Raw genomic sequence first — 25,647 nt, forward strand, 5'->3', positions numbered from 1 at the left:
GAATATTCAGAAGGGGGCATGTTGGAGAGAAATTGAAAAGGGACCACCGTCTGTTCCATCCCCTTGTCTCTTCCCTGCCATTTCCAGGTCAGTCAGAAGATGCTCTGGACTTTAGAATGCCAATGGGGGATGTGTTAGTGCCCTTGCAAAATGCCTGCACCGGGAGCTGGGCTCTTTCGAACGTCACGCTGGCTCTCTCGCAGCCGGTTCGCTGGGAAAGGGATTTGCAGTTTTGCTTCAGGCTGTTGTCTTCCAGGCTGGCTTTTTGGGGCTGCGACTGCAGCGTGGCGTTTAGTGTCTCTCTTGAGTTTAATTGACGCTAAGTGGCATTATATGCTCAGCAAAAAAAACAAAAAAAAACCTGGAAAAGATTGTGCTTTCCTCTTCGCCTGAACTCAGGCGCACATAATTTTTGCCATAAGAACAGTGGAGGCTATTTATATGGTCAGAGAGAGAGGGAGAGAGAGAGAGATGTGAGAAATGAGGCTTGGTCGCTTTCCTGAAGCACGTACAATTGGTCTCTATTTATTTTCCCTGCACAAAAATTGTGGTTATTGCTGCGCATTGAGAACGTACAGCCTCTGGCTATCGAGCTTAAAATAATGCTCTTAATTTTGAACCGGTAGAGTTTCTTTCCTCTCTGTTAAAGGTTTCCACAGACTCTCCGTTTGTGCCTTTGCAGTAATGCACATGTCCCTAAGCGACACTGCTAAGCTGAGGGCAAGTCAGATGGAGGGGGAGGGGAACACAGTACTTTATTCAGTCCAGAGCATGTGCGCGGTGCAGGCATGTGGGATGGGAGGCCATAAAGGCAGGGGTCATTTCCTGCAGGAGCGCACAGGAGCGGAGCTCCGGCAGTAAAGAGCTCAGGGGGCAGGCACATGCAACAAGCCCAACCCCCTGCTCCCAGCAGCCCTCAGTCAGAGCAAGAAGTGGCCAGGTAAGCTGAAGAGCTCCCCCCCCCCAGCACAGTCCAGTGGCATTTTTAAGACCAAGTTTTATTCAGGCACAAGCTCTCCCTCCTCTGTGAGGACAGATCTGCGCGTTCCCCCCCCCCCAATAGCTAGCAATCCAAAACAGTCCAGTGGAGCCTGAGCGGTGGGTGTTGCCTGCTGACACACTTCCGGTGATGTCAGGGGTGTGTGGCCTATCCACATAAGTTATGCCAATGAGGTATGCTAATGAGCTCCTGCACCTCTTTTTCTACGAAATGACCCCTGCATAAAGGTTAACTGGAGGCAACTCCTTAAATGTAAATATATGTGTTGTTCACTAGCCAAGTGGGTTTCAAACTTTCCACTTTGGGGAAACATATTTCACATCTGCTAAAGAACCCCTGTCCAGGCTAGCTCTATCTGGCCAGATCTTAGAAGCTGTGCAGGGTCGGCCCTGGTTAGAGCTTGGACGGGTGACCACCAAGGAATTATAAGGTCACTACACAGAGGCGCACAGTGCCAAACCATCTTTGAACATCTCTTGCCTTGAAAACCCTGTGGGTTCCCTTTAGATTTTGGAGGAATTACTAACCCTGACATGCCCTGACCAAGGCTCCCTCTAAGCTGTGGAGTCCTGTGAGCAAGAATTCTACTTTGTGAGCTACCGGCATGAAAGTGGTGAGCAAGCGACTTGGCTGCTGCATAAATTGGTTTGCTCTGGAGCCAGCCTTCCTGAGCTAAGGCAAAAATGTGTGAGCCGGAGGCTGAAAAGCCGTGAGCTGACTCACACTCACTCATCTTAGAGGGAACCCTGTGCCCTGGCCTGGTTGGCCCAAGCTAGCCCAATCTTGCCTGATCTCGGAAGCTAAGCAAGGCCGGCATGGGTGAGTCCTCAGACGGGAGACCACCAAGGAAGCCCAGGGTTGCTACGCAGAGGCAGGCCATGGGAAACCACCTCTGTTTGTCTCTGCCCTGGCCTGAATGGGCCAGGCTAGCCTGATGTTGTCAGAGCTTGAAGCTAAGCCCTGGTTAGAGCTCAGATAGTAAGGAAGCCTGGAGCCACTATGCAGAGGCAGGCATTGGCAAGCTGCCACTGCTTGTCTCTTCCCTTGAAGACCCTATGAGGGGTTGCCATACGTTGGCTGCAACTTGACCACACTTTCCACCGCCACCTAGGAACCCCTGACTTTCTGCCACGGAACCAGGATGTATCAGTTTGCGTCGGAGCGGTGGGGCCTAGAGGGAAGTGTTTTTCTGGGGGGCGCGGCAGCCCTGTTTGCCCGGGACCCAAGCCGACCGTGGGGGGCTCCATCATTGCCTTATGTGAAATAGGGTCCCCCATTGCAGTCAATTGCAGGAGAAGACTGGTCACTGTGAGCTATGCACATTCCAGGGACGCTTTTCCACCACTGACCAATCTTCAAAGGAACCTCCAACTAGAACGCCATTTGGAAAACATGGCACCGGCCCTTTGCTATACAACTCCAGCCTACTGGATCTCAGGTAATGGGAGAACCTGTAATCAAAGCATAAGAGTGACATTCTGGCCGTCTTTCAGAGGGTAGCTCTGTTGGAATGCATTAGGGGAGTTAGACTTGAGTCCCGTAGCACCTTAGACACCAACAAGACTTTGGGGGTAGGAACTTTCCAGAGCCAAAGGGAGTTTTGACTATGAAAAACTTTAAGCCCCAAAATCTTGTTGGTCTCTTAGGGGCTACTGGACTCGAATCCAGCTTTTCCACCCTTATCTTTCTTCTCAGTTGAGTATGTGTTAAAGCCAGTTTGGTGTAGTAGTTAAGTGCGCGGACTCTAATCTGGGAAAACTGGGTTTGATTCCCCACTCCTCCACTTGCACCTACTGGATGACCTTGGGCAAGCCGTAGTTCTGTCAGAGCTGTTCTAGAAAAAGAGCCGTTTCTGTGAAGAGCTCTCTCAGCCCCACCAACCTCACAGGGTGCCTGTTGCGGGGAGGGGAAGGGAAAGGAGTTTGTCAGCCGCTCTGAGACTCCCTTCGGTAGTGAAGGGTGGGGGATAAATCCAATCTCTTCTTCTTCTTCTTCTTCTTCTTCTTCTTCTTCTTCTTCTTCTTCTTCTTCTTCTTCTTCTTCTTCTTCTTCAGTAAGAGCAGAGGTCATTTCGGGGGGGAACGGGGGGAACGCAGTTCCCCCGGGTGAGGTGCAGGGGGCGGAGCACATGACAAAGCCCCGCCCCCTGCTTCCGGCCGCCCCACTTCCAGCCCTCATTCAGCCAGGAGGAGGCAGGAGAAGAGGGAGGGTAAGTTGCTTCCTCCCCGCCTCTCCCCACCCCTGGCCTCCCCACTCCCGCTGGCCTTGCAGGTCCACCTCCGGGCCCCTGATGTCAGGGGGTGTGGTATATGCTAATGAGTTATGCTAATGAGTTTCCCTAGCTCTTTTTCTATGAAATGACCCCTGAGTAAGAGAAAGTCAAATTGATGGAAGAACAGAAACCTGCACTAGCTCAAGAGGAGAAGACAAGGGCAGCATACTGGGGTGGGGAGGGGGAACAATTATTTGTTTATTTTTATTCATTTAAAACATTTCTTCCTTATGTAGTTCAAAGCGGCTTACAATGTAGAGAAAATGCACAGAACAAAAGTACATAAAAACAAAAAACTCAAAATTTAGATTGGAAAGTCGGTTTATTTTCCAGTTTGGTGTAGTGGTTAAGTACACGGACTCTAATCTGGGAGAACCGGGTTTGATTCCCCACTCCTCCACTTGCACCTGCTGATGTGACCTTGGGTCAGTCACAAGCTCTGGCACAGCTGTCCTTGAAAAAGAGCAGTTTGTGTCAGAGTTCTCTCAGCCCCACCCACCTCACAGGGTGTCTGTTGTGGGGAGGGGAAGGGAGAGGAGATTGTAAGCCGCTCTGAGACACCTTTGGGTAGTGAAGGGCGGGGTATAAATCCCATCTCTTCTTCTTCTTCTTCTTCTTCTTCTTCTTCTTCTTCTTCTTCTTCTTCTTCTTCTTCTTCTTCTTCTTCTCTTTACCTCCTGATCTCTCAATGATGTGTGATGACAAAAGGCATTCTGTATTATGTCTTCATTATTGTTGTTGTTATGGATTGTCACGGTCAGATATTTACTTATTTATCATTTAAATTTATAGACCACCCTTCTCTGAGTACACAGAGCTCAGGGCGGTGAACAACAATAAAAAGGTTCATACATTAATTGGAAAATAATAATTAGAACAATTATATAAAAGTAGCTAAAGCATTCTAAGATGGCACTGAAACGTCAAAGTCCCAAAGTGTGTCACTGCCTCGCGGGAGACGTAGAGGGGAAGCAGAAGGGGGGGGAGGGTACCAGGGCGGATGATACCCGTCGCTGCCCTCAACCAAAAGCCTTGCAAGCCCCACGGAACTGCATTAGGTCCCACAGGGCGCGGGTGTTATTCGATCTAGAGAAGACCCTGGCTCTGGTCAAGGACAGCTGGATGCCTTTTGGGCTGGGGATTACCAGTGTGTTGTTCTCCGCAGAGCATAAAGCTCTTCAGGCGACATACCAGAGGAGGTGGTCCGGAAGATACGTGGGTCCCAGACCACTCAGGGCCCTAAAGGTCCATACCAAAACCTTGCACCTGACTTTGCACTCCACTGGGAGCCAGTGCAGATGATGGAACACCAGCTGAATATCTGTAAACTGTGAAGTTCAGGTCAGGACGTGCGCTGCCAAGGGTAGCCCAGTGTAGAGCAAGTTACCATAGTCCATTCTGGAGGTGATCATTGTGTAGATTACGGTGGCTACGTTGGCGGGCCAGTTGCCTCACGTGGCGCAGCTGGAAAAACACTGGGCCTCCACTGAGAAGGAGGCATCCGGAACAGCGTTCCCTCTCAGCTGAGTGAGTGTGAGCTAGCTCACAGCTTTTTTAGCCTCCGGCTCACAGATCTTTGCCTCAGCTCAGGAAGGAGGGCTCCGGAGCAAAACGTTTCATGCAGCAGCCGAATCGCTCGCTCACAACTTTCATGCCAGTAGCTCACAAAGTAGGATTTTTCTCCTCACAAGACTCCACAGCTTAGAGGGAGCAGTGATCCAGAACCACGCTCAGACTCCTGACTTTCAATGCCGGTATTAGGGGCACACCATCAAGAATAGGGAGTTGGCACCCCAACCCTGAATCCCTCCTACCCAGCCACAGAACCTTCATCTTAGTTGGGTTCAGTGTCTCATTTACCAGGTATTTGACTGGTAGAGGGTGTTCTGCAGTTCAGGATCTAGCCAATTCCTTGGGAACTGCAGATGTGTCTTCACAGGGTTCTTGCTGTCCCAAGCAACACTGGTAGTAGTAGCAGCAGTAGTTGTTGCTTTGAAGGTTGCCACAGATACTATAGAAGTCGAGGGGGGGGGGGGATGGACATTGTTGCTTAGTATTAAAATCATGTATTCCTGATGTGGGCATTTGTTAGTCAGCTTGCTGTAAAATGACACACTGCTGAATCTTTAAAGGGCTTCAGTTTGGGAAAGCAAAATGCGATTGGGCAAATTACTGAAATATTTAAAGTGCCGCCTGTTAAAGCTTTTACTTGGAAGGACGTCGTGTCAGAAGTGGTATGCGGAGAAAGCCGGCAATTGGCTTTCTGTCCTCATGCGAGTCCGTCAGCACGGGGCTCCGTCCCGATCGCTTCCCCTTTGTCGCCAGTACTAATAGAGCCTCCTGCATTTCTCCTTTTGGGGGTGGGGGGGGGGAGAAGGAAAACATCCATGCGCCTTAAGGTGTCGGAAAGATGAGTTTAACCAGAGTGGCTATTGATGAAAGGTAATGGTGGGCTTCTTTCCCCATCCCCTCAATTCCCTGAACTTAAAAATTAATCACATCTCTTTTTATTAGCTGCTCCAAAGTGGGTGTGTCAAGACATGTTACACGCCCCGCTTCTCCCCGCACGTAGCTCGCTATGGCTTCCTCTGATATTAACCTTGTTGTGTTTCCTTCCCCAGACATGACCCCTTATTAATACCGGGCAACGAACAAGTTGACAACATGGATTGCAGTGTGAAAAAATACGACTCCACGGGCATGTTCCATTGGTGTACATCCAAGGATATTGAAAAGGTTATTTTGGTGGGTATCTGAAAGAAACACCTCGCTGAGTCAAATCCCTTCCATTAAGGGTGGTACGCTCCCTCAGCGCCAATAGCCTTTCCTGGCCTCTTTCACCAGAGGGACGCACCTCCGTTAATGGAACAGATACACGGGATCCAACCGCCTGTGTTTAATGTGTTACGACCCTTTTGTTGATTATCTTGCTTATAACCAAGTAAAGTGATTAACAGGCCCAAGGGTGAGCAACGCATGGACTGTGGAGCCAATGGCGGCACTTTTGGAAGCGCCACAAATGGCTTTGTGTATGAATGACTGCCTTTCCCATGACTGTACTCTATAAGACTGATGCTCATTTTGCTATCAAGTTCTACCTCTCAGTGTTCACAGAGTCATCATTTACCAGGGGCTAGACCAGGGGAGGTCCCCTAGGTGGTTGCCATAGATGGCACAGTGCCTGCCACCACCTTTCTTTGATTTTTTTTTTAATGGGGGCTGGAGGGATGCTAGAAGAGGAGTATGTAGTGGGACTATTCTGCATTGAGCAGGGATTGGATTAATTTAATTTAATTTAATTTAATTTAACATTCGGTTTATATACCGCTCAGACCCGAAGGTCTCAGAGCGGTTTACAGGTATGGTGCAAGTGCAAGTTACTCCTATACTATGGCCACATATATTGCAGGGGGTGGGGCAGCCTACCAGCACCCGAGTGGTGGGATAGTTGTTCCCCGGCTCTCTTCCTCCGGCGGTCCACTGGGGTCGGCGTCCCATTCTTTAAGGCCAGTCTTCTCGGCTTCGGCGATCTTCTGGCGCGCGGCCCGTAGCACCCCGGCCCGGCTGTGTCCACATCCGGCTCCGCCAAGCCTATGCTGCTCACGTCATTGGTGTGCATGGCCTGTATGGCCTCTTCCAACTCTGTGATTCTATGACACAAATTCCCTTGATCCCACGTGCCTGGGGCTCCTTTAAACTGGATCATCTCATCAACACACAATTTTAGTACCAAACTAAAGAAGTTATTTTTCACAGGTTGGCTCTTGTTTCTGCAGCCCAGCGTTCAGACGATCAACCATGCATCATTTTTTTAATTTTTTTTTTAAAATTATTCTTTATTGTAAAACAAATCATTACAGAGGACACCTGGACTCTTAACAACAACATACCCAGTATCAATATAAGATAAATGGATACTGGATAGGCTTGCATTCATAATTAGCTTAGCGGCCTATAGTCTGTCCCTATTACCCATAGTTTACACCATCAGCCAAACAATAGCCCTTCATATTTTGGTTTCCTTATTTGTTCCCAGTCTCTAATTTTCTCTAATACAGGGTACCATTTGTCCATGGGGTTAAGCAGCTGATGTTCAGCAATCTTTATTACTTGTCCAACCACCTTTCTTTGATGGACAACAGCTACGGTGAAAACAGCACATGCAACCCTAGCTTCACATGGAACTGCTGCGCAACGGTGCAGTTCTAAGTAGAGACGCATCTTTCTGACCACTTTGACATCAGTGGAATAAACCAAGGGTTCCCAACATGGTGCTGACAGACACCTGCCGACATGTTTTACAAAGTGGGCAGGGCCCGTTGGGGCTTTTGCCCACCAAGGCTTCTGACTGGCCGTTGAAGATTTGATTGGATGTGCTGGGGTTTTTTTAATGTTGCTTTCGCAGCGGTTGCCTCCACAGCACAAGGATCTTCGCGGTGTGACTTGCAGCAGCCATCTTGTGGCTGGATCCACCTCCTGCAGCAGTGATTTTGTGGCTGCACCCACCGCACTGTGGCAGAATTCCAAAGGCGCCTGCCAGCGAGCACTGCCAGGTCCGTTGGACCTGTGGGTGGGGGTGGAGGGAGCATTAGAAAGTGACGTACTCAGAAATAGATGCCACGTGCCTACGGAAGTGACAGTGGCATGTCAATGATGTCAGGGGCGACACTCTGGTTTTGGGGCAAAGCTTGATGGTAAAATTGGCTTCAAAACAGTAGAGCTTTGCCCCAAAACCAGAGCATCATCTCCCCGATGTCACCAGCATGCCATGCCATAGGGACGGCGTGTTTACTTCCTGCTTCTTCCCTCCCTGCTTCCGGTAAGTTGTATTTATTTCCAGCTTGGGTGGGGGGTCTGGTGTCCCCTTCCCCCTCGCTTTCTGATAGCCCTGAAGTGGGAGGAGGGGCTCCAAACCCTAATGGGGACCTCTGGGTTAGACAAACCTGTCCCTCTGATCCTTCACCTTCATGGGTAAAGAGCTGAAATCCAAAGGTGGCTGTAGGCAGATGTACAGAGTGGTCCAGGAGTCTGAAGTTAACTTAATCAAGTTAACTCAATACAGTAAAGCACTGCAGTATAAATGATGATTCGAACAGAAAGACATTAATTTTCTTGATAGAGTACCTACAAACAAGCCATCCGTTCTTGCAGAGCATCTATAACCCGGTGCATGAAATGAGTGATCCTTTGCATACATCTTTTACAAGAGATCATCCATAACTGTGCCATCAACATGACTGAACAGCCTTCACAGTTTAATAATCAAGTCCAGTTTAAAAAACAGCATTTAAAGCCCGATTTATGAATGAGCTGGTTAATCTATAGTTTATCTGATGAAGGTCCGCAGGCCAGATTTCCGTAGCAAAAGTGTTTCCATTGCGCTTAGGAATGTCCACAGGTGGCCCATTCGGGTCATCTTCCGCTGTGTGCTGCTGGGATGATTAAAGGCAGTTTCTACAGTGCTGAGAAGAGGCCCTGACTTCCAAGGCTAGCCAAATGGCAACGTTCCAGAACTTCATGTGATTGGGACCCTAAACATACAGGGTTCCTGTCTGACCAAGCTTTCATGTCCCCAGAAGGACAGGGGGCCACGCTTTCCTCTCGGTCCCCTGACAGCCAGTCGGGGGTAAGCATGTACTCCTCGAAACCAGTGGCTCCTGTTGCCTCCATGTAGCCTCACTTCCTACGGCCCAGTTCTACTACTGGGCATCCTAGGCTGCCAGGGAAGATCACTGAGTGACCCTTTGGGCCCCTCACTCTTTCTAAGACTCAGGGCTATTTTTGGGCAGGAACGTACAGGAACGGAGTTCCGGCTGGCTCCCAAGTTGGCCACGCCCAGCAGGAACTCATTAGCATAATAGGCCACACCCAACAGCAGAAACGCATTAGGATTGGCTACAGTAGGGGTGTGTGGCCTAACATGCAAAGGAGTCCCTGCTACAAAAAAAACCCTGGGTTTTGACAACAAACAAGGTAAACAGAATAAGAAGGGAAAGGTGGGTGTGGCTGGATGACCACACTTTTCTGGTAACATGGGGGTGTGGCCTAATGTGCTAATAAGTGCTGATGTCAGGGGTGTGGCTCAATATGCTAATGAGTTCCTGCTGTTGGGTGTGGCCTATTATGCTAATGAGCTCCTGCTGGGCTTTTTCTACAAAAAGAGCCTTGCTAAGACTAATCTACCTACCTGAAAGGTAGATTGTAGTCATGAAAAAACAATGGAGGAGAGGAGAACAATGCTTTTTTTGGGGGGGGAAGCAAAGTAGAAATACTAAAAAAAAAAATTAAGAAATCGTTTAGTTTTACGCCAGCCAGGTGGTGTTTTATAACAAACTTGCAATGCAGAAGGGAAAAATGAATATCTTGCGGGTCACAACAATCAGCGTTCATCCATCCCCCCCCCCCCCCCCGCGGTGCTCTGTTTGATGCATTTTCAAGGCAGATCTAGAGACACGAGACACGGTCCTGCCGTCCAAACCAGCATCCCTGCGTGGAGTTTTGCCCCTTCCGTTTTCAGCAGCAGCTCTCATAACTTCGCAGTTCTGTTCTCAGGCGAGTCGGCTGAAGCATAGTCTTGGTCTTCAAATCTTTGTTTTGGACTCTTTCCATGTTCCTTTTATGCCTTAAGTGGGGTCAGCCGTCAAACTGACTCAACTAATTAATTATAATGAGAAGGCCTCTCCTAGTTTGTTAAGTTCAGTGGAAGTTGGTGTCATTTATGTCCATGTTCTTGAATCAAAGAGTAGCAAGGAACCAGCGATTCATCTCGGAGACAAAACTGATGATATGTGAAATGAGTTCCCTGGCGAGTCTCCACTTTGTTGTAGCTGATGAAGCTTTTCCCCAACATCTGCTCTCTCAAGATCTTGCCGTAGCGGCCAAATGGTGTGGCCAATAATGGTGACAGCGCCGGTTTACTCTAACGATCGGGAGACCAAATCTTGTTCCTCGCATTCCTTCGGGAGTTGGTATAATAACCATGACATTGTCTGCAATTGCAGTATTGGCATTTAAGAAATCGATGCACCAGTCAATTCCGCTGAGTAAATTGTTACAAGTTTGATTCCAAACTGCTTAAATTGATATGCATTCTAGACCACTGGAGACAACTCTCCCATGCATTGCTTAATAACTCAGGGCGACAGATGTCAACTAGAATATTTTAAATATATTTCAAACAGATACGACACTAATGACCTTAATGCTCCGCTGCAAAAAGTTTGCATGTTTTTTTAAAAAAAAAACGACATTGGGAAGTGCCCTCCTCATCTGATTGTGACTTAACATTAATTTACTGTATTTGCATGAAAAATGTGGATGGGGGGAAAGGTGGACAACGTAAACACCCCTTGGGAGCGATCATACATGCTCAGCGGCCTAGAGGCAGCTTCCCTGTTGTTAAGATCTGCTCTGAACAAAGCGATATCTTTGGCTGGGGCAAAAGGGGGGGGGTATTCACAACTTAAGTAACACTGGTAGAAACACCTTCAGCTTCCACCTCTCACCCCCAGGCAAATTTAGTCTGCCCCCAGGTTAAATTATATTAATTTAATTCAGGGACCCCCCCCCCCAACCTTTTTGAGCCCATGAGCACCTCTGGAATTTCGACATGGTGCGGTGGGTGCAGCCCCAAAATGGCTGCTGCAGGAGGCGGGGCCAGGCACAAAATGGCTCCCATTGTGTTATTGTGGGGGTGTCATGTACATGGTCAGACCAGGGGTTCGTCCGGCCCGAATCTGGGCAGAGCATGTGTTGCCCTGCAAGGCACTTAATGTGCTCTTATGGACTTTATAACCCATAAGTGATAAAATGGACTGTGCAAACATCTGCTTAAGGGACTGTATTGCTTGGTGACCCAATGTGATGCCAGTTGAGAATGCACACCTAAGAGAAGAAAGTCTTCCTTTGCGTTGCTGTTCCAGTTGGTTCTTCAAGGTTATCTGCCCTCTTGCCTGCGTTGAGATGAAGCAGTTCCATAAGCCTGCACAAAGCCTCAGACGCCATGCTATGGCACAAGGACAAAGAGCTCCAGACGCCATTAGGAGTTTCTTCCAGCACATGTAGGCATCCCCTTCCCCCCTCCTCCTCCAGACCTGCAAGACTGTAGGTAACTGAGAGGTTCTACACAGGGTTGCTTGGAAACTAATCTCTCGCCCATCAACAGGCTCGGCTAAGCCCATCAAGAAACAATAGCCCTAGCTCGGTGACTCATACCCCCTTCATCCAGGTGCCCCTCTCCACTCCAAGTTACTAGCTCTCAATATTGACCACTCCTTACAAATCATACACTTGCAGTGCAATCTAAAAGAGAATTGTACTCTTCTTTTTTAAAGATAATTTTTTTTTAAAATCACAATACAATTTTGGATCACATTTCCTTTTCATGGAAACATCTCCTGTTTCAAGAGCTGTACCCTTCGAAGTCCATTGAAGTCAAAGTGGTTAGAAAGGTGCATCTCTACTTAAGATCGCTCCGTTTTCACTGTAGCTGTTGTCTGTCAAAGAAATGATGCCAACGACACCAGTGGGTGGACTGCAGTAACCCTGACAACTGCATAAAATAAACAGATACACACACACTTGTATGCCACACCGTCACTCTAGCTGGTTTCTTGTAATGGCTAAGCTTTGGGCAGGGTGATTTGGGCATTTGCTGGCCTTTGCCCTTTTGCCCTCACTCCCATGCCCCTTGGGCAGGGGACATGGTCAAAGAGATCAGGGGGTGCGTTTCAACAGAAGCAGTGGGCCACCATATAACACATCATCTTCAAAGTCAAAGGAATTCCACTGAACTCATAACCATTTTATTAAGGCTGATGCAGACATTTCTGTTGTACGATCAGTCCCTTGGTTGATTTCTGTGTCTAGATATCCTTTGAAAGATCATTCACGTCTGCGTGATGAACGCAATTTGCTCCGCTAAACTTGGACTCCAGAGTATGTGGTTTATGCAGACCCACACTGTACACAACACATGTGCTGTTTTTTTTCTCCTGGGCATTCCGATGACGTGGGTCAACATGGAATTTATTCCGGGTTTCAATGTCATCTGCCTAGGGGGAAAAAAATCTTTGATTGCCTCTGCATTCCCCTCCTCTCGAAATTCATTTTGCTTTTCCAGACCCGAAGCGAAGCAGCCATGACGGTGTTGAGCGGACACGTGGTCGTGTGCATATTTGGGGACGTGACCTCAGCCCTGATCGGATTGCGAAACTTTGTGATGCCGCTGCGAGCCAGCAACTTCCACTACCATGAGCTCAAGCACATCGTGTTTGTGGGCTCTCTCGAATACCTGAGGAGAGAATGGGAGACGCTGCATAATTTCCCCAAGATCTCCATCTTGCCCGTAAGTCCAAAAAGCCACATTTTCTATGCCTTTCTTCTCCTTTTCCTTTCGTAAAGACTCCAACTGGACGGAACAGCTAGATTTGCGTCCAGGAGCATCTTCGAGAGCGGCTAGGAGCGCGGACTCTAATCTGGGAGAACCAGGTCTGATTCCCCACTCCTCTTCCACATGCAGCCGCTGGCGTGACCTTGGGCTGGTCATAAGTTCTGTCAGAGCTGTTCTCTCAAGGGCAGTTCTCGAAAGAGCTCTCTCAGCCCCACCGACCTCACAGGGGCTGAGAGGGGAGGGGAGGGGAAAGGAGATTGTAAAGTGCTCTGAGACTCCTTGGGGTGGTGAAGGGCAGGGTATAGATCCAGTCTCTTCTTCGTCTTCTTCTTGAAAGCTCGTACTCTGAAAATCTTATGGCTCTCGAAGGTGTTCCTGAATTCGAATCTAACTGTTCTGCTGATGACCAAACATGAAGCTAACCAAGAGGGAAGGCTGATTAGATTACAGCAGTGGGAACTTTGGGCGAAATGGGCTTCCTCGTGCTGGACTTTTTATGGAAAGGTCTAGGAGGCTGTAGTAAAAAAATACCTCTGGTTGGTTTCAGAGGGTACTTAATTAATATCCATGAAATGCCATTTGGCATATGATTGCATCTTGGGAGGCCTCATTTATACTTTCATTCTGCGCCTAGTAATTCCACTCCGGAAATAAGTCAATATGTTTTTTAAGTATAATTTAAAAAGGTAAAGGCCAATCGAATCCGACTCTAGGGTTGCGGTGCTCATCTCCGTTTCCAAGCCGAAGAGCCAGCGCTATCCGAAGACGTTTCCGTGGTCATGTGGCCGGCATGACTAAACGCCAAGGCGCATGGAACGCTGTTACCTTCCCACCGAAGTGGTCCCTATTTATCTACTTGCAATTTCTTGCTTTCAAACTGCAAGGTTGGCAGGAGCTGGAACTAGAGATGGGAGCTCATATATATATGTATATATGTATGTGTGTATATATATGTATGTATGTATGTATGTATAATGTAGGCATTATTTATCCATTTTATTATATGTATTTAATTTCACATGGGTTTTTTAATTTTTTTACAGCAATTCCTTTCTGGTCCATTTTGTATCTATGCTGCATGATTGTATTTTATTATGTATTGTGCTATAAGCCAATTTGTTCCTCATTGTGTCTGACCTCTGAAGAAGGCCCTAAAATGCCACAACGTGTCAGGTCAAGTCCATTGGCCCTTGTGTATATATATGATTTTGGAATTTTTACATGAGGTTTGATTGGGCCCCTATATGTTTTTTTAATCTTTTACAACAACAAAAAGCACATGTATTTTTGCATGACTAAAGTTTTTATTGTTGGCCCTCTACTCAGTTTGACTTACCTTTTCAGATGCAGGTTTCAGAGGGTAGCCATCTTGATCTCCAGCAGGACAGCGGGATTCGAGTGCAGTAGGACTTTAGGGGCCAGCAAGATGTTTGGGGTGTAACTTTTGTAAGATCTCTGACGAAGGGAGCTTCGACTCTTGCAAGCTCCTGCCCCGAAGATCTTGTCGGGTCTCTGTGGTGTTCCAGGGCTCGAATCTCGGTCTTCCGCCGCAGACCGACACGGCTACCCTCCGGAGCGATCAACCGGATGGAGTCACGCCAGCTTTGATCTTGGACGTTCGTTCCTCCTTTTAACTTTTGTCTGGTTATAGGCCTGAGGACTTGGCCTTTTCCCTGTCTGCTGCATCTGTGAAAGCGCAGCCCAGGGAGACCTTATTAGGAGGAATTTGCCGAGGCGCCCGCTCCCTCATCAGGGAGGGATTTCAGCGGCTATCAAATATATTAGCCCGTTATCTATCGAAGGCCAGCTCGAGTTGCCCTGCATGCTGCCAATTTCGATGTTATGATTTTTCCTGACAAGAATGACAGACTTTACTTATGGCATTATTTATGGCTCTGAACCCTTTGAAAACATTTTGTATTATTTGTCTATCTACCTAATCTATCTGTATCCGTAAAGACCTTCAAAATGTCGGCCTGCTGCCTTTGCTTTATTTAACAGCCTGGCAGTGGCATTTCATCTTTTTTTCAGGGGATTCGGGCGGTCGTACGATAAGCGTTTCTTTTAATGCAGCTAGTCCAGGATTGGAAGAGCCCCAATCCTTCAGCACGCGCCCTTTCCATTTATGCCCGACTGCCGACTGCCGTTCAGATTTCTATTGCGTTGTTGTTCACATTCAGTCAGCAAGGCGTAAAGCAGCAAAGAGAATTGCAATGATTTCTACATGAGATGCTTTGCGTTTTTTTTGTTTTTGGGGGTTTTTTTTGCCTTTTCCTTCCAAAAAATCAACAGCTCTTTAAAAAATCAGTCTGGAATGTGGAAGACAAGCCTCTCCCAGCTTGCTTCACAATATCTCCTCAGGCTGCCACTTTCTCACAAGTCACCTTTTGTCTCAAATTTTTAAAACAATGGTAGAAGAGCTGCCTATGCACCTGCTTTTGACACCCAGTTCAATCAAGGTGCCGGCTGTGCATAATGTGCTCACTTACAATCGGCTCTATGTGGCCTGGCCAGAATCCCTTTTCAAGGTTTATTATTTTGTGCACTTATCCCAGCATATGCAGACTTTGTGTGCCACCTCCTTGTGCCCCAGAGGGAAGCCATGCTGGTGTGCAGGCACTAGGCACGTAGGAGGAGACAGGTCCAAACCCTTTTTGGTGTAACACCAAACCACAGGTGAGAGTGCTTTATGCGCAACTACCGTGTCACTTAAGAAGAAGAAGAGATTGGATTTATACCCCGCCCTTCACTACCCAAAGGAGTCTCAGAGCGGCTTACAAATTCCTTTCCCTTCCCCTCCCCACAACAGACACCCTGGGAGGTAGGCGGGGCTGAGAGAGCTCTTGACAGAAACGGCTCTTTTTCAGGGACAGCTCTTGTCAGAACTGTGGCTTGCTCAAGGTCATCCAACCAGGTGCAAGTGGAGGAGTGGGGAATCAAACCCGGTTCTCCAAGATCAGAGTCCGCGCACTTAACCACAACACCAAACTGGCTCCGAGTAACCTACAGAGCCATCATAAGTCGGGTTATACTCTTCTAAGTCAGTGGACTTAAAAGGGTTTAACTCTGCTTAGGATCACGCTACTAGAACTCCAACATCTTCTCTTGGGGCTGATTTATGTTTTATGCTTGCGGTGTATATATCCATGTTTGCAGTGCTAAACATATGCAACATGAAGGGGAACCTGCTTCTCTGCACATTCAAGGGCACATGCCAGGGAGCTGTCACTAGTAGCATCTCTCCCAGCTCCTGGCTTACATCCCCACCACTCTGCAAACGTGGCTTTCCACTTCACACTGCACCACGTTTACCCTGCCACGTGGAAGCGCCTAAAGGCACTGCACTGTTTAGACCAGGGGTCCACAACAGGGGGCCATTGGTGCCTGCCGACACCTTTCCTGGTGCCCACAAAGTGTTTCTAGAACGTAGGTGGGGCCAAGTGGCTGTTGCCCAGCAAGGGTGCTGATTGGCCGCTGGAGATTTGATTGGCGGTGCAGATTTTTTTTAAAAAAAGACATTTGCTTTGGTAGCAGCTGCCACCGCAGCACAAGGATCTTCGCCGTGTGACTGAAGGTACGCTGTGGCAGCCATTTTGTGACCTGCCGCACCTCCCACAGCGGCCATTTTGCGAATGCACCCACCCACGCTGCGTCAGATTTCCAAAGGTGTTCAAAGCCTGCAAACACCTTTGGAAAATCTGACGCCGCGTGGGTCTGTGCACCCCTGGTGTGGACGCTCCAGATTGCTTGCATATTACTCTCCAAGCCCTACCTCATGATTGAGATCTCGTGAGCATGCAGTGCTCAAGTGCCAGGAGTATGGAAGCACAGAGCTCTTCAGAAATTGCCCCCTTAACGTAGGGAAGGGCAGTTTAGTGTTCTGTACACAAGGGCTGTAACACTTGAGTCACCCGTTACTTCCATTGAAACATATTTTAGGATTGAAGGGCCAGTTGCAAAACAAAAGAAAGAAACCAAACGAGCATCACATCATTTTACTGTAAATACTGCATTCTCTAATCTGCAGAGGAACAGTGCAGTGATAGTCCATATTAACAGGCGGCGGGGATGACTAGGAAACGATTAACCTTTCCTGCTGATCATCTCAGGTAGTCTGTGTTTGGGATGTTTAGAAAAACCTGTTTCCCTCGCTGGCATTGAAGCATCCCTGGTTTAAATTGTGACTCTTTTGGCCGGAACTTTACTTGACTCGATATATCAGTCGGCGGACGTTCAGGACACGCTCCTTTGTGAATGCTTCGAGCAGCCGAGCTTGCCGAACAAGGGCGACGGAAATCGAGATGATTCTGAGTTTGCAGGCAAGATGCCGCACGCTGGCATCACCGCCGTCCCTGTTCCTTGTTTGTTAGTAGCAGGTTGACCGAGTATTCAGTCTTCACGCTAAAACGCCGCCATCAGCACCAACTACCCTTTAGATTAGCACATTCCTTCTATTCCCTGGCACATAGTTAGACCAGCTTAATGTCAGAGCATAAAAAGGATACTTGTTAAATAATTTCCCAAAGCTCCTTCTCAGTATTTAATTTGTTTCTCCCCCCCCTTTCTCTCTCCCTCTCCCTCCCTCTCTCTCTCTCTGTCTCTCTTTCTGCCAAAGGGTACACCATTAAGTCGAGCTGATTTAAGGGCTGTCAACATCAACCTCTGCGACATGTGCGTAATCCTGTCAGCCAATCAGAATAATATTGATGATTCCTCACTGCAGGACAAGGAATGCATCTTGGCGTCACTCAACATCAAGTCTATGCAGTTTGATGACAGCATCGGGGTCTTGCAGGCTAATTCCCAAGGTAAGAACTGCCCTATAATACTTCTCAGTGGTCCCTGCGGGGGACAGGACCTGGCAAGAAGAATATCCCTCACTCTGTAATTCAAAGGGACCTTACATCAGTTCGCTTGACAGTTAAACCTGCTGATTGGTGTATGGGGGGGCGGTTTAAAGGGACGGTCGCAACACCTCTCTGCAGCACACGCGCACACAAGCCGGTTTTGGCGATCTGAGCAGGGGAGCAAGGAGGGACGGAGCAGAGAATATTTTATTTTTGCTCTCAGATAGGCGAGGGCTAAATCCACCACGTTCCACAGCTCGCTGGTGCATTGCAGTTAAAGTCACAATGGTACACGTCACCCCGCCGGAGGTGAGTCGTCCTCCAGCCAGATGCAAAACGGGATAATTGCAAATGCTGTCTGACAAGGGTGTTTGCAGCCAAATGCCACGCGGCACGGTAACAACGCTTATGATAAGAACACTTTTCAACAAAGAGAAGAGAAGGAAGGAGGAATGGGAAGAGTTTGTAAGGGGGGGGCAGTTGTGTAAAAACCTGCACGGAAGGTCTCGTACCGTTTCTTGAAAATTCTCAGCGACTTCTCGATCAGAAAGAATAAAGGGATTCACAGAGTGCTCCGTTGTGACCTCACATTATTTTTTTTCTTTCTCATCAATGCTATACCAAGGACATAGGGAGGGTTAAACACACACAACAAAACAAAGCAGTTTTAAAAAAACCTTCCAAAATGGTAACCCACAAACGAGACCGTGTGCTTCCAGTCTGTTTGCCACTGAATCCCAGCGTTGCAACGTGGACACAAAATTCCATAGCTGGGATTGTTTATAGCCAGTATGGCGATGGTGAATTTGATTCCAAGTAGTATTTCTATATATTTCTTTTTATCCCGCTGCATTACAAAGGTCCCTGCCACACGGGGGGGAAAGAGACGGGCTGAAGTGCGGCTTTTGAAAGCCGCACCAAAAGAAACACGCCGCGGCGGGATCACATTGATCCACTGAGCTGCGGCGCATTATCAGATGCCGGGGGAAGGGACGGAGGGGAACGGGAGACTGCCGAACTGCGCATGTCTGAGCATGCGCAGTTCAGGCAGGAGCCGGGGACGTGCCGACCGAAAGACGGGCCGGCGATCCCACGGCCGGCCTTGATGCAGGCGGCCTGAAAGAACCACCTAGGTAGGTGGTTCATTTTTGTTGTGTCTCTTCGGGGGAAGGGCCGGATCGGGGACGGGTGCGAAATGCTGGCCAGATATTGCTGTGGGATCGCGCCCGTTTGCTGCAGCGCCGATCCAGCCCACTCCCGGCCCAAAACCCCTCGTGAGAACAGGACCAAAGAGTTACAAAAGCAACCCAAAGCACGCACACTCTTCCAACTAAACAAAATAAAACCCACATCTTTTGCTGATGCCCCCAAGCTCCTCTCAGGCAACAAGATTTAAGACTTGGGCTGAGTTGAAATCGAGAGGGAGGGGAAACGACGCCGCTCCCCCTGACACCACTGAATCCCGCCCCTGTCTCTGGTTCTGGGAGAGATTGCAGTTAAGGTTATTTGCAGTTTCCCACCCCAAAGGTTTTTTTGCAGTTTCCCACCCCAAATTGGTCCTCCCCCCCCCAAAAAAAGGTCACATTTTTGTACGTGACTTCTGGTTCCTCCATGTCTGCAGAGCCCTACATCACCATTGTCGCCGAACCCATTGGGAAGCTTGGGTCTAGACACTTGGCCTACCAATTCTAAGCCATTCAGCCTAGTGGTCTTGACGTTAAGGGCAGCTGTTCAAGCCGATGGTCCCATTAGCATGCTGAAGTAGCTCAGGGTTGAGCGGCACGTACACCTGCATTGGTTCATTCCTTCTTCCAGGCTGCGCTGCATAATTGTGGGCTTCAGAAACTTGGACTTTTATTATATTTATTTATTTTAAACATTTATTAGCCACCTTTCTTCCCCCCTTCTGGAGGTCAAGGCAACTTTCAACATAGATAAAAGACATAAAAACCAACATTTAAAATCACGACTCAGCAACTTAAGCAAAGGCAGTCAAATGCATAAAACCGTCTTCAGCTACCTCCTCAAAAGGGAAAGTGTAGGGACCAGTGAACCTCACTGGGGAGGTGGCTCTGTAATCGTGGGGCTGCCCCTGAAAAGGCCCTCTCGCATGTACCCACCAAACGAGCACCTTTGATTGATGGAACAGTCAGGAGGGCGTCTCCCTGTGATCCGAATTCTTGGGCAGGAACATATGAGACAAAGAGTTCCTTCAGCTACTCCGGTTTTCAAACCATGTAGGGCTTTTGTTTATTTTCATAAGAAATGAAAGTTGTGATCACCGGGGCTCTTTTTGTAGCAGGAACTCATTTGCATATTAGGCAACACACCCCTAATGTAGCCAATCCTCCAAGAGCTTACAGTAGCCCCTGTAAGAAGAGCTCCGTAAGCTCTTGGAGGATTGGCTACATTAGGGGTGTGTGGCCTAATATGCAAAGGAGTTCCTGCTACAAAAAGAGCCCTGCCGGGCGGCAGTAAAAAATGAAAGCTGCCGAATTCAGTGCACAAAAATACAATAGGAACTGAGATCTGACTTTAAATAAGCTCAGATTTTCACAAGTTGACCATTCCAGAGTTTCCATGAGCAGGGATTGGCTCATCCCAGCATGCCCTGCTAAAGGAAGTTATTGCTGTGTCCCGTATCCCATTTTCAGCGACTCATAGAACTAGACCATTTCATAAAAATCAGAGTTAATTAACGACATGTGACTAACATTTGCAAAGACTGGAGGTGGTCGATTATCATCACCTTAAGAGCACTGGTCTTGAGCTGTTGGGTTGCAAACAACATCCAAGGAGGGTTACACCTATGGCACCTGAACCATTCCCCTTCAGTTAGTGCTTAAATGTTGTTAACGGAAGGTGGAATATGAGAGAAAAATAGAAGGATGCAGGAAGAAGAGAGCAAGGCCACTGAAAGGGGTGGACCGAGGGGACACAAGGTCCCTGGAGCTCACGGGTTTGTTTTCAGGAAGTATCAGTTTGGATCTGGGTAGAACGAGGGGGTTTTGTGGATCTGTGTCCATGGACCTATGATGGTCCTCCAGATCACTGGTGGGAAGATGGACAGACCCGCAATTACAAGCCGGTCCCAGGTCGAAGGTTGGGTCCTGGGGTTGAAAAGTCAGAAGTCTAGCAATGTGGAATGCTCGGCGCACAATGCTTCGTCTTCATAACGAAGCATTTCTAGGCTGCCATTTCCCTGTCCCCTGTGACCAGTTCGAGCAGCCAGTGCGATTGCAAATATGGCTTCTTATCACTTGGCCACCGATCGATGGGTCGAATGAGGCCCACACGTTCAGTCTCCGAACAACCGGCTGCTGCTAAAGCCACTCGGAAGACACCAAAACTGGTATCCCAAAAATGGCATTTCAACACAGGCTTGAGTAACCAGGGGGTTACTCAGAAACATGAGCTCTCGATGGGGAGGGGGACACGTGGGAGGGCGAAGCGGCACATTGCAGAGGGCCGGCTCTTTAAGAACGACTCAGAAGAAAGCACTTACTCGGGCACCCCTTCCAATCTTGTTATTGCGCTTTCCCGGCACAACAGGAGATTTTCTTGAAGGATGTTAAATACCACGATTCACGTTGTCAGAAGCAATTAGATCGGAAGGAGTGGCATCAGCTTTGGTGGAAATGGTATTTGGAGTGACAGTTGTGTCTGTGAGAGGTGGTCTGAGCGTCGCGGTCCAGTGGGGGAAGGTCTCACGTACAAGCCCCCCCCCTGAAATGAATGGGAGCGGCACAAAGGAGGCTGCCGTGCTCTGGAACAAGCCCTCTCGCGCCGCCCTCCCCCCCAACAGAACTTCCCCAGTGGACTGTGTTCAGCACAGAGAAGGCACAGCCCTGTCGGGCTTCCTGCAAAGCAGCGGATCCGGCGTCTGCCGGCCAGCAAGGAGCACTGCCACTTTGCAGTGCCTTACTGAGTGCTTTTATTTGCAAAGGAGACCGTAGCTCTCCTTTCGCTGGAAGTACGTGCATTATTTATCCCGGGAGAACGTGCCGATCCACATCATTAGGTACAGACGCCAGCCATCACGGACACAGCTCTCTGCCGGGCAATGCGCATTTGTACCAGCCGCTTTGGCAAGGAGGTTTTCTGCATCCCCCCCCCCAATCCCCTAGCACTGACCACAGAAGGTGGTTACTGTTTTCCTTGCTCTGTGCCTTTCACAGTCGCCCCACGCCCAGAAGTATTCACAGACATGGAGACGTGTGGTGCAGCGAATACCACCAACTCCTGATCCACAGTTTAAGGCACAAGCAGAGCCAGAGATAAAGGCGGCCAGTGATTTTGAGCCCTGACCTGGATAGCCCTGACCTAGCCCAGTCTCGTCTGTGTCAGCCCGGGATAGTGCTCCACAGAGGCGTGCTATGGCAAACCGCCTCTGAACATCTCTTGCCTTGAAAACCCTACAGGGTCGCCATAGGTCAACTGCTGTTTGATGGCAAAAAGGAGGGGGGTGTTGGAGGGCCTTGTTTCTTGGCTAGCAGATGTCAGAGGTCACAGTCCAAACTTTCTTTTACTGAAAATGTCCAGGTGTTGATGGGCAGGAGGAGGGGGAGATGGTGGTCCTTTCCACACTCGGATCTCATCCCTGGTTTTACCAGAGTTCAACTCGCGACACAATACCTTGCGTTTATCCCTGGTAATGACAGCATCTGTTTATCCTGGGACAAGTGTGGGGCGAAACCACGGTGACCTCCAATGTTCCCTCTAAGTTGTAGAGTCTTGGGAGCAAAAATCCTACTTTGTGAGCCGCTGGCATTAAAGTTGTGAGCGAGCGATTTGGCTACTGCATACATTAGTTTGCTCTGGAGCCCCATCCTTCCTGAGCTAAGGCAAAAATGTGTGAGCTGAAAACTGTGAGCTGGCTCATACAAACTCAGCTTAGAGGGAACACTGGTGACCTCAGTGTAATGTGGAAACAAAAAATACCCCAAGATAACTACAGGGGTGAACTCGAGTGTCGTGTAGAATATAAGTTCGGGAACAGGGTTGAACCAGGATCTAAGGTCTAGTAGTAGGACCAGGGATTAATTTCTGAAAATAGTCCCCCCCACCCTCACCCTCTCATCACAAAAAGCTACCTTTTCATCATTTCGCTTCCCCATCTCTAGAGCTATACCACCACTCCCCTTAATTTCCACCTCCCCTCTCCCAGGACTGAGAATTCCCCCGCCCACATACAGAAACAGAACTGCCAATTCCCTGCCTTCTAAGTGCAAAACGAAATACTCTTAGAGTACAGGTCCCCAACCTTTTTGAGGCTGCAGGCACCTTTGGGATTATAAGACGGGCACGTGAATGCCACCCCAAAATGGCTTTCAATAATGTTCACTACACTATTGTGTAATAAAATGGTAATAGAAGGTTAAAACCAGGGGTCATTTTGTAGAAAAAGAGGTGCAGGAGCTCATTACCATAACTTATTTGCATATTCCACACCCCCTGACATCACCGGAAGTGTGTCAGAAGGCAACACCCACCGCTCAGGCTCCACTAGACTGTTTTGGATTGCTAGCTATTGGGGGGGGGGATGTGCAGATCTGTCCTCGCAGAGGAGGGAGAGCTTATACATAAATAAAACCTGGTCTTAAAGGTGCCACTGGACTGTTTTGGGGCGCGGGGGGCTCTGCAGCTTACCTGGCTGCTTCTTGCTCTGACTGAGGGCTGCTGGGAGCAGGGGGTGGGGCTTGTTGTTTGTGCCCGCCCCCTGGGCTCTTTACTGCCGGAGCTCCGCTCCTGTGCGCTCCCGCAGGAAATGACCCCTGGTTAAAACAAGTGTAGTTAACAGACTCACCAATTACAACTTGCCGAAAAGCTGAAGAACATGTGATAGAGAATAATGTATGCAAGGTAGCTACAGTAAAAAAGTACAAAATGTAAACAAAGTTTTTGCCTTCGATCACCATTTTATCACCTCAAAATGGCTTCCACAGGAGGTGAAGTCAGACTCAAAATGGCTGCCTCAGGAGGTGAAGCCAAATGGAATATCTCCCTCCTGGGAAGAGGGAAATCCTGAAGGGGGGATGGAGCCACACTCTGAACCAAGAAAGCCCAGGGGCTTACTGATCCTCTAGTGGAAAACACTCGTTGGGATGAGAGAAGCCAATAAGAAGCCCTGCCTTACAAGGGCTCCACCCACTTTCTGTTAAGCATGGTGGGCGTCAAGGGAAATACTGGTGGGGTGCCGTGACAGGAAGGCCTGAGAGGAAGACTTCTAAGGCGTCTCCTGAGTGCTAGATGGCAAAACTGTTTAGTCCTTCCTCCTCATCTTTGCCATCCTCCAGCTCCGTGATTCTGTGATTATTTTCGAAATATCTCTCCCAACCAGTGTTCCCTCTAAGCTGAGTTAGTGTGAGCTAACTCACAGTTTTTTTAGCCTCCGGCTCACAGATTTCTGCCTTCGCCCAGGAAGGAGGGCTCCAGAGCAAACTGATTTATGCAGTAGCCAAATCGCTGGCACACAACTTTAATGCCAGTCGCTCACAAAGCAGAATATTTGCTCACAAGACTCCACAGCTTAGAGGGGACATTGCTCCCAACCCGCCGGGATAAGACAAAAGTGATCCAGGCGCCCCTTCGACTTGGCCCCAGCCGTGACGCTGTCTCATGTGACGACACTTTTAAATAGAATCACCTGGCTCGGAGGCCACGTGTTGCCCACAAGTGGGCAGCGCTGGGTGGCGTCACGGCTGTTCTCCTGCATAGGTGCCTCCTGACAGGGACCAGCTGTTCTCACGGGGACCCCTTCCGTCTGGCCTGGTAATGAGAGGATCTGTCCCAAGCACATTTCAGCCTCACCTCTTTGCAAAAAACGAGCGCAAAGCAAAGTTTAGCTGCTGTCAACCATTCCAACAGCTGTTTGTGATCCCGACGGTTTATTTTGAGGCAGTAAATCATTCCTGGAGCCAAACAGCCATTCTAAAAAACAATGCTTTAAAAAGCCTGTACTTTAATGGGCAATTTCAAATGAACATTAAGGGACAACTTTGAAACTGACAGGTTCAAATAAGCAAATGTCAAGTTACAGTTCTATCTCCTTTTTAGACTCACTTCATATGGAAAGAAATTCTTTAGTATCTGTTTCTGCACAATTTTACATACATAAGGGGGGTTCCATTCGTCCTCCTAAGGAAACATCTATGGAAGCACTTTATTATTATTTTTAATGGCTATAGATCGAAATGGTTAAAAGTCACTCAATACAGCTCTATAGAAAACTTTATACCCAAGTATTGACCTATTAGAACAGAATTCAAAGCATTTCCTTGTTGATTTCATAATCCAAGTTGTACTTGGAATTTTGTAAAGGTCTTGGAATTTTGTATGACTGGTCTAAGGACTGTAGAAATAAACTAAGCTAAACTAAACTAATCCAAGTTGTATATTTGCTAAAAGAGCTCAGGGAGGGATGAAACCAACATTTAAAAAATCCAAAGGGGGGGTGGGGAAGCTCAGATTTCCAAATAAAATAACTCACTAGTCTTCTTGAAATTTCTCTCCAGTTCTACATGAAAAAGAACAGTACAGATTTGCTTTGAATTCTGTTGTGCGCACAGGGAACTAACTGGTAGCGAAAACCTGAGCTGCAGACAAAGTCTTTTGATTGGTCCACCAAGAAGAGCTCGGTCACATGACCATCTCCAGAGCAGGAGCTGATACGCTGTATCACCAGTACTGTACACAGAGGCAATCACGTGCCTGCTGGCCATTTGCACCAAACTCTGCACACAAGCATTTGAGTACATGATGCTAACAACTGGAACACTGCATGACTCACAACATGGACCACATGTGGATTTGGGGCTCTTCCACATTCTCATTTTCCTTACTTGTGTGTCCCTATCGCTTCAGGGCTTTTTTTTCTGTTTTGGAGTGTTATGCTTCCTCTAGTGGTCGATTTGATATTACGTCACTGTATGTCCGGCATATCCCCCTGCAAATTTAAAGTGCAGGGAAATATGCCAGACATACAGTGACGTAATATCAAATCGACCACTAGAAGGAGTAAGACACATGTGGAAAAGTAAGACAAGCAAGCAGTAGGGACATACAAGCGACAAAAATGAAGAGCCCATTGTTGTTATATACCTTTTGCGGCCTGATGTCATTTTGTGATAGAAGATCC

General features: G+C 48.2%; 1 protein-coding gene across 1 annotated transcript in view; it reads left to right on the forward strand.

The window, feature by feature from the left end:
• Window positions 1-19,202, forward strand: part of KCNMA1 (potassium channel, calcium activated large conductance subfamily M alpha, member 1) — a 427,405-nt gene extending 408,203 nt beyond the window's left edge. The window contains exons 19-22 of the mRNA XM_015416325.1: window positions 5,894-6,017; window positions 12,394-12,618; window positions 17,279-17,471; window positions 19,132-19,202. Coding sequence (XP_015271811.1) covers window positions 5,894-6,017; window positions 12,394-12,618; window positions 17,279-17,471; window positions 19,132-19,202 — 613 coding nt within the window. The remainder of the gene's footprint in view (window positions 1-5,893; window positions 6,018-12,393; window positions 12,619-17,278; window positions 17,472-19,131) is intronic.
• The last annotated feature ends 6,445 nt before the right edge of the window (window positions 19,203-25,647 follow it).

The sequence above is a fragment of the Gekko japonicus genome, unplaced genomic scaffold (assembly GCF_001447785.1).
Source record: "Gekko japonicus isolate JY-2015 unplaced genomic scaffold, Gekko_japonicus_V1.1 scaffold861, whole genome shotgun sequence".
In the NCBI taxonomy this organism is placed as follows: Eukaryota; Metazoa; Chordata; class Lepidosauria; order Squamata; family Gekkonidae; genus Gekko; species Gekko japonicus.